This window comes from Malania oleifera, chromosome 4 (assembly GCF_029873635.1).
Source record: "Malania oleifera isolate guangnan ecotype guangnan chromosome 4, ASM2987363v1, whole genome shotgun sequence".
NCBI lineage: Eukaryota > Viridiplantae > Streptophyta > Magnoliopsida > Santalales > Ximeniaceae > Malania > Malania oleifera.
Genome location: NC_080420.1, coordinates 11,464,170 through 11,473,358, shown reverse-complemented (window position 1 = coordinate 11,473,358; position 9,189 = coordinate 11,464,170). Strand labels below are relative to the sequence as shown.

General features: G+C 39.1%; 1 protein-coding gene across 1 annotated transcript; it reads left to right on the top strand.

The window, feature by feature from the left end:
* The first annotated feature begins 216 nt into the window (after positions 1-216).
* LOC131153681 (uncharacterized) lies at positions 217-4,114 on the top strand. The gene is made up of 2 exons (XM_058106131.1): positions 217-452; positions 3,982-4,114. Exons 1-2 carry the CDS (start codon positions 217-219, stop codon positions 4,112-4,114), a joined length of 369 nt encoding a protein of 122 aa, XP_057962114.1.
* The last annotated feature ends 5,075 nt before the right edge of the window (positions 4,115-9,189 follow it).

Below are 9,189 nucleotides of genomic sequence, written 5' to 3'. Positions count from 1 at the left end.
AGTTTATGGAGTTATCCCATTTCACTCCATACATGATCCCGGATGAGTTGAAGAAGGCCCGAAGGTTTGAGAAAGGTTTGAGGCAGGGTATACGTGCACAAGTGGTGGCGTTGATGGCTTAGAGTTTTTTTGAGTTGGTGAACAAGGCCATGGCAGTTGAGGCCAGCATTCGAGAGGGTGAGAGACTAGCACACCAGAAGAAAGGGCCCTTGCCTCATGGATTTCATACTAGCACCAGATAGGGTTCATGGAGGAGGCCTGGTAATTTCACAGACCAGCGACAAAAGATGGGATATCGAGCCCATCAGGGGAATTCTCCGCGTCCTACCTATCCTAGATGCCATTAGAGGCATCGGGGCGAGTGCAGGAATGGATCAGCTATCGGCTATCGGTGCGATGGGACTGCAGCGTGGCGTTGACTCACACTCCTTCATAGCATTAGTATCGGAGAGGTAACTAGGCACACTGAGGTGGTCACCAGAGAGGCACCGCCCCGGAAACGTGGTGATAGGTACTATTTCCATTTTTTCGAATAGTGTTGTAGTGTTATTTGATTCAGGTGCGCTGCACTCTTTCGTGTCTCAGGGATTGGTTAAATTGTGCGGGGTAGAGACTTAGTTGTTAGGTGCTGAGTTAGGTGTGGTCACGCCGGCAGGGTCAGTTGTGGTGTGTAGTAAGGTGATCAGAGACTACCCAGTGGTGATTCAGGGGAGAATGATGTCTGCTAACTTAATTGTTTTTGACATGCATGAGTTCGACGTCATTTTGGGGATGGACTGGCTAGCATCCAGTTATGCGAGTATCAACACCACAAGAAGGAGGTAATGTTCAAACCTCCTGAGGAGCAGGAGATTAAATTTGTCGAGTCGTGTGTGCGCTCTGCACCATAGATCCTCTCAAAAATTCAGGCAAATAGGTTACTTCTGGAGGGTAGCCAAGGGTACCTCGCATTTGTAAAAGAAGCACCGAATGAGGGACTTAAGCTGGAGGATATCCTAGTGATAAGGGAGTTCTCGAATGTTTTTCCTGAGGACTTATAGGGATTGCCTCTTGATTGCGAGGTAGAGTTTGTCATTGAATTAAATTCAGGGACATCACCCATTTCTAAGGCTCCATACAGAATGACTCCGACTGAACTAAATGAGCTAAAGGAGCAGCTACAGGAACTTCTTTGCAAAGGATTTATTAGACCGATCGTATCACCCTGGGGAGCGTCGATGATGTTTGTGAAGAAGAAAGATGGGTCGATGAGGATGTGCATCGACTATAGGGAAATAATAAGGTGACAGTGAAGAACAAGTACCCGTTACCCCATATTGACGATCTGTTTGACCAACTACAGGGCACACAGGTTTTCTCCAAGAACGATATGCGATCTAGGTATCATTAAATGAAGGTTAAATCAGAGGATGTTCCAAAGACGACTTTTCGTACCAGGTATGACCATTATGAATTTTTGGTTATGCCATTCGGCATGACTAATGCGCCTGCGGCATTCATGGATCTAATGAACAGGGTGTTCCATGAGTAATTAGATTAGTTTGTCGTTGTGTTCATCTACGACATCCTGGTTTATTCAAGGAGTCTGGTGGAGCATGAAGCTCATTTGAGACTAGTACTTTAGGTACTTAGGGAAAAGAAGTTGTTTGCTAAATTTAACAAATGCGATTTCTAGTTGGAACAAGTTGCATTTCTGGGACATGTAGTGTTCAGGGAGGAAATTTCAGTGGACCCGAGCAAGGTAGAAGCGGTAGTTGATTGGATAAGACCAAAAAACATGCACGAGGTTATAAGTTTCTTGGGTTTGGAAAGATACTATCTCCTGTTCGTTGAGGGGTTTTTGAGGCTATCAGGTCCTCTGACGCAACTTACGAGAAAGAACAAGAAGTTTGAGTAGACTAGTGAATGTGAGCAGATTTTTCAAGAATTGAAGCAGCGACTAGTCACTGCCCCAGTGCTGACCATTTCATCAGGAGATGGTGGATTTGTGATCTACGGTGATGCATCTTAGAAAGGACTCGGGTGTGTTTTAATGCAGCAAGAAAAGGTTATTGGGTACGCTTCTCGCCAACTCAAGGAGTACAAGAAGAATTATCCTACGCCGACTTGGAGTTGGCAGCAGTAGTTTATGCATTAAAGATCTAGAGGCACTACCTGTACGATGAAAAGTGCGAGATCTTTACTGATCATAAGAGCCTTAAATACTTTTTCACCCAGAAGAAGTTGAATATGAGGTAGAGAAGATGACTTGAATTGATAAAGGACTACGACTGTACCATTAGCTACCACCTAGGAAAGGTTAATGTGGTAGCTGATGCTTTAAGTCAGAAGTCAGTGGGTGCACCAGTTTCAGCGGTGCATGAATAGAATGTCATCTGGGTAATAGTGGATTGACGGATGAAGACTGCACACTTCGTTCCAATCAGAGTCAATTATTTTATGAATAGGCTCGCAGAGCTTTAGGTGCAAGAAATTGTACGACTTCATGACATCCCTATTTTCATTGTTTGAGACAACATCCACGGTTCACCTCTCAGTTCTGGAAGAGTTTGCTGGACGCTTTGGGATCTCAACTCACTTTTAGTACCGCGTTTCGCCCATAGATGGATGGGCAGTCCGAAATGACCATTCAGATTCTAGAGTATATGCTGTGGGCGTGTGTGCTGGATTTTCGGGATAGTTGGATTTGCTATCTACCGCTCGTTGAGTTTGCGTATAATAACAATTATCAGGCCAATATCGAGATAGCACCATATGAAACTTTGTATGGTCGCTGCTGCTAATCTCCATTGTACTTGGATGAGGTAGGCGAGCGGTAGATTTTGGGACCAGAACTAGTTCAACAGACCTCTGCAAAGGTCGAGCTTATCAGGGAGAGGATTAAAATAGCATAGAGTTGGTAGAAGAGTTATGTGGATACTCGCCAATGGGAGTTAGAGTTTGATATTAGTTATATGCTATTTTTTAGGATTGCTCCGATGAAAGGGGTGATAAGATTTGGGAAGAAAGGCAAGTTGAGTCCTAGATACATTGGGCCATTTGAGATCCAATAGGCAACTTGACCAATCCTTTCCAGGATCTCAAATGGCCCAATGTATCTAGGATTCAACTTGCCTTTCTTCCCAAACCTCATCACCCCTTTCATCGGCACAATCCTCAAAAATATCATATCACTAATCTCAAAGTCTAACTCCCGTCGGCGAGTATCCGCATAACTCTTCTGCCAACTCTATGCTATTTTAATCCTCTCCTTGATAAGCTCGACCTTTGCAGAGGTCTGCTGAACTAGTTTCGGCCCTAAAATCTGCCACTCGCCTACCTCATCCAAGTACAATTGAGATCAGCGGCGGCGGCCACACAAAGCTTCATATGGTGCAATCTCGATACTGGCTTGATAATTGTTATTATACGCAAACTCAACGAGCGGTAGATAGCAAACCCAATTATCCCCAAAATCCAGCACACACGCCCACAGCATATCCTCTAGAATCTGAATAGCCATTTCAAATTACCCATCCATCGAAATGACCATTCAGATTCTAGAGGATATGTTGCGGGCGTGTGTGTTGGATTTTGGGGATAGTAGGATTCGCTATCTACCGCTCGTTAAGTTTGCATATAATAACAATTATCCAGCCAGTATCGAGATGGCACCATATGAAGCTTTGTATGGCCGCCACTGCTGATCTTAATTGTACTTGGATGAGGTAGGCGAGCGGTAGATTTTGGGGCGGGAACTACTTCAGCAGACCTCTGCAAAGGTCGAGCTTATCAGGGAGAGGATTAAAATAGCATAGAGTTGGTAGAAGAGTTATGCGGATACTCGTCGATGGGAGTTAGAGTTTGAGATTAGTGATATGATATTTTTGAGGATTGCTCTGATGAAAGAGGTGATGAGATTTGGAAAGAAAAGTAAGTTAAGTACTAGATACATTGGGCCATTTAAGATCCTAGTATGGTGTTACCCCCAGCATTGTCTAGACTTCATGATGTTTTCCACGTATCAGTTCTGAAGAAGTACGTGCCAGATCCTTCGCACGTGATAAGTTATGAGCCTTTGGAGATCAAGGATGTTTTGGCAAACGAGGAGGTACCAGTTCAGATTCTAGATTGAAAAATACAAGAACTACGTACTAAGGATATACCATTAGTGAAGGTGCTGTGGCATAATCATGCAATAGAGGAAGTTTCATGGGAATTAGAAACAGAAATACGTCAGAAGTACCCGCAGCTTTTCAGACAAGTTCAACACTAGACAGGCAGATGTCTAGTTTTGTATCCAGGTTGTGTAAGGTAGGTTTGTTTAGTATTATTAGTTTGTTTACGATTTTCGTATATGGATGCCTTTGGGAGAGTTTTGTATGATATTGTAATCTCCCGAGACATTGTGTGTAACCACGGTAATCCTCCGCCATAAGTGAGGGTATTTAATAAACTTGGGATGGGGCCACTATTTGGGTGGCTACCAACTCTTTTGTAGAGATGGATTGATATTTAAGAAAAACTTTAGAGGGTGTGACTGTTAATAGTTAGCAAATTTCGAGGACGAAATTTTTATAAGGGGGGAGATTGTAGAAACCTAAACCCAAAAAATAAAAGAAAATAAATAAGGAAGAGAGAAATAAAGGAAAATAAAGGAAAAAGAAGGAAATTGGTTTGGTAGGACCCAAACCGTCGACGATTTTATAGAGTTTGGGAAAAATCGTCACCGGTTTCTGTCAATTGGGAGGGTCAACTGCCAAACCGTCGATAGTTTTATGAGTGTAGGGAAAACCGTTGGCGGTTTTCCTATGAGTTTGCTTAAGGGCTAAGCAACATATAATTTTTCATAACTTAAAAATTTCCTCTCTCTCTTTCTTTTAGGATTTTTGAACTCTCTCTCTCTCTCTACTCTCACTCTCTTGTGGCTCTCTCTCTCTCCCATAGGCTCACCTGAATCCCGTGATCACTCTTCGATCACTTTCCTCTCTTTTCTTGGCTTGCCGTTTCATTTTTGCCGACGAGATCGAAAAGCTAGGGTTTTCTATTTTTCAAACGGAATCATATCATTTTTCAATAACAGGTAAGGAGATTAAGTTAAGTCAGGTTTTCATTAAGTTTGAACCAATTAAAATGTTACTTGATTTCAAAGGTTATTTAAAAAATCGACCATTCAAAATGTAATTTATAAATATAGGATATGATACAGTATTTTGAATAAAATGAATAGTGGAAAGCTTTGTGTTATCATATGAACTTCATATACTGTGTTTTCTTGGTTGTTTAAATGACTATGTTCAAAATACTGAAAATCGTGTGACAGTTGAATAATCGATATGGTTATCATGTAACGGAATTTGGGTATGGTTGCTAAAATACTGAACTGTTTGTGAAACATACTATAACTGCCTTTGCAAAATACTGAGACTTGATATGACGACAGGGGGCTGGTTTTATTTGATGGCCGGGTTTTATTAAATGGCAGGTTTTATACGAAACGAGTCTATACTACAGTTTTTATTACCGAAATTGCATGATATGGTTTAAGAACCCTGAGCACCAATTATATTGTGAACACGGTACCGTTGTTAGGGAATTACTATTTGGCCATATGCGCCCACACTGTATTGAGAGGTGTAGGGTGGTTTTAGCCGATTGGCCTATATAGAGGTTGTACCTTCCCTGGGGTTCGGACTAGGAAGTGGTAAGGCAATCAGACCTGCAACTAGGTTGTGGATGCCTGTAGACGTATTTAGCAGATGGTTACTTTGATTTTGTCTGGGTTGATCTCCCAGGGCTTAATCTAGCCTTCGGGTTGCACAACCCGTCCTGGGGGTTAAGCATGTCGTTAGTCCCAAGGAGTGTCTTTTACGCATATCTGTTAATTTATGTAAATGATGTTATTATTTATTGAACTGGTTTATACTGAGGAAGCAAATGCATATTTTTCAATTGTAAAGGTGTGAGTACATGTATGTGAATTAAAATGCATGAATGTTTATGGCGAAGTAAACTCTCCGCCCGAGGGTTTGTTGAGAAAGGCGAATACTCTAATAGGAATCAGTTGTAGGCATACTAGGTTGCATAACGTATTAGAGTAGAGGGGAGTTACATGTATGGGCGTGTAATCTCCCTTATTATGAAATTAAAATATTATGAATACTCATTTTGGCCACACACTAATAATAATATTATTTACTTACTGAGCGTCGTCTCACTCCAATCATTATTTTACATTTCAGATCATTTTGAAGAGTGTACTAAAAATCTAGTGCAGCAAGTATATGGGCCAGAATCGAAAGAGCAGGGTAGAATAAAAATTTAGCATAATACAATTTAGAATATTTTTGTATATTTTAGAATTTTAGAAATTTGCGTTTTAATAGTTGAGACATATATTTGTAATAAAGCTAATTAGTGCTTTGGTAATAAAAATAATATATATTTATTTGCATCCGCTGAAAAATTTATATGTAGGAACCCACTTGGGTTAAGGCCCTTACAATTGGTATTAGAGAATATGATATAGGTGCTACATACTCTAGCATATAGATTTTACCAAAGTTTAGGTATAAAACATGATTTTGATAGGATTTGATAGTTTAGAATATTTATTTTAGTTTGTTATATTATTATATGTTAATAATAGATTTATGATTTTAAAATAACATTTTATCATTGTTTAATAATGGATCCTAAAGATAGTAACATTGGAGAAAATAAGATTAACGTAAAGACTTCAAAGGACAGATAATAATATTATATTCTCTAAGAAAAATGGTAGTATTATTGAAGACACGTTAATTAATTTAAATATATTATTTATGTTTATAGAAACACGTACCCATATTGATGACTCATAATTAATTGCTAGATCAGATGCATTAATAATTTAAAATTTTCATATATATATAAATATAATAATATAATAATATCCAAGATTTATTTATTTTCGCTGTTATTATTTTTCACTAAAAATATAAGAAGTGACACATTATACCCTACTGGGTTTGAAGGTGCTACACATACAAATAGATATGAACAAACGATTTATTCTGAAATATGGATTTACCCAAAATTCCTTTGCATGTGTAAGTTGGATATGAATATCTATTTTTAACATTGCATATTCAGTTCTCATCAAAACATTCAAGCTTAATTTAGGAATATATATTTTGGTGAAATCTTTAATTTTAATTTTGTATTAGTTTATAATGAATTAAATACAATTTAAATGTTACTGTATTATATTTAAATTCAAAAAAAAATTCCTTAGCATGTGCAAGTTAAATATGAATATATATATATATACACTTTTTTTTTTCATTGCATATTCAATTCTCATGAAATATTCAAGTTTGATTTAGGAGTACAAATTTTGACAGAATCTTTAATTTTAATTCTGCATAATTTATAAAAATTAATACAACTTAAATTTTACTATATTATATAAATTTTTAAAAAAACTTTATATAGTAAAAATTTCATTAATGAAAGCGATATAAAAATTAACTAATCTTCTTCAAATAACTAATCAATGTCAAATCATCGATCGATCAAACATATCCAACATATATTTGATCTAATAATAATGATATGATAAATAAATAAATAAATATATAAGGGGTACTCTCGCAGTAAATAAAAAAAAAATAGTCTCATGGGTGGAAATCATCGGCTATAACTCACTTACCCTTGAAGCAAGGTCAAGACATGAGACCACTTGGGCATAGTGGGGACTCGATCTTGCAATCACATGAACGCACAACCGGTTCCTTACCACTAGGCCACCCACCCAAGTGGTGACTTAAGGATGAGATTAATTATATTTAAAGCATTAATAAAGATGCAAAAAGATAAACAAAATCTTGAGTCCGCAAATTTTGCAATACACGTCGCTCGCTCGATTTTCGTGGCACACGTCACTCTCTCTCGATTTTCGCAACACATATCGCTCTCCCTCAATTTTTACAAAATGTGTCACTCAAGGCACGCGTTGCTCTCTCTCGATTTTCGCGACATACATTGTTCTCCCTCGTTTTTTGCAAAACACATCGCTTGATATCCATGACACGCGTCGCTCTCTCTCGATTCTCTCGAAACACGTCGCTCTCCCTCGATTTTTGCAAAACGCGTCGCTCGATATCCATGACATGCATCGCTCTCTCTCGATTCTAGTAGCACACGTCGCTCTCTCTTGATTTCCATAACACGAGGCCATTCCCCTATAAAAAGGGTCTGCCCTCCTCGAATTCTAAGCATCACAACTTTCAACCACCTTGAACAACCACATTTCGGTTTGCAGAGATTTGCTTTTCCCAACTTTTCTCTTGCTTGTCTCATTACTCAAAAATGTTGCCAAATCACCCAACTCCCTAAGTTGCTAAGAGCGGCACTAGATCGCCAATCCAAAGATGGAAACCCAGCAAGGCACAGTTGGAGATTTTAGAGGAGGCCTTCCGCAACAGTCAAGAGGAACTTCCTTCTGTGGAGCGGGCTATCTTGCTTGCAACACGACTCCGACGATATGGTCCAATTGAGCCGAAAAATGTACGTTTTTGGTTTGAGAACCATAGGCGTAAGCGGAGATCAGTTAAAGAAGCCATTATTTCAAATACTACCCCACCAATTATCCATCTTACCTCCTCCACCACTACCACCTCGAGCAGTGCCCCTGCCATTTTCCCAACCACTTGTACCCTCATCCTATCGACAATATTCCGTCTATGAAACTTACAACTAACATCACACCAATGAGCCATACCCCTTACAATGGCAGCATCGTAGTCACCACACAAAGGGTTTGTGATTTGCAAAGAGATCCAAAACGCGTTGAGACTCATGTACGGGCCACCGATGACTCGTTATGAGCATCCCCACCAAAGGCCACAAGGGGAAGAGGGCAGCTCCTCCTCCCTTGCCAAACAAACGGGAGTTCTCTCCTTTTTTTCAACCCAAGTCGGCGACATTACAAGAGGTCAACTTCGCCAAGAAATAACCCAAGCAGTTAGCAGTGACATAGCTAGCACTTCGATAGATGTTGACGTTGAACTAAGGCTCTAAAGGCCAAATTTCATTTCATTTTGTTTTATATATATATATATATATATATATATATTTAATTTATAGGATATGTATAATATATGTATATATATAATTATCCTTTTCCACATCTTCTGAATTTCTTTTCCATTTCGACTCCTATTAGAT

Bases quoted from the DNA above. Each gene is read 5' to 3' on its own strand.
- LOC131153681 (XM_058106131.1), top strand. From the start codon at position 217: ATGGATTTCATACTAGCACCAGATAGGGTTCATGGAGGAGGCCTGGTA. The intron at 453-3,981 runs GTAACTAGGCAC...AGCATTGTCTAG, and splicing joins ATAGCATTAGTATCGGAGAG to ACTTCATGATGTTTTCCACG.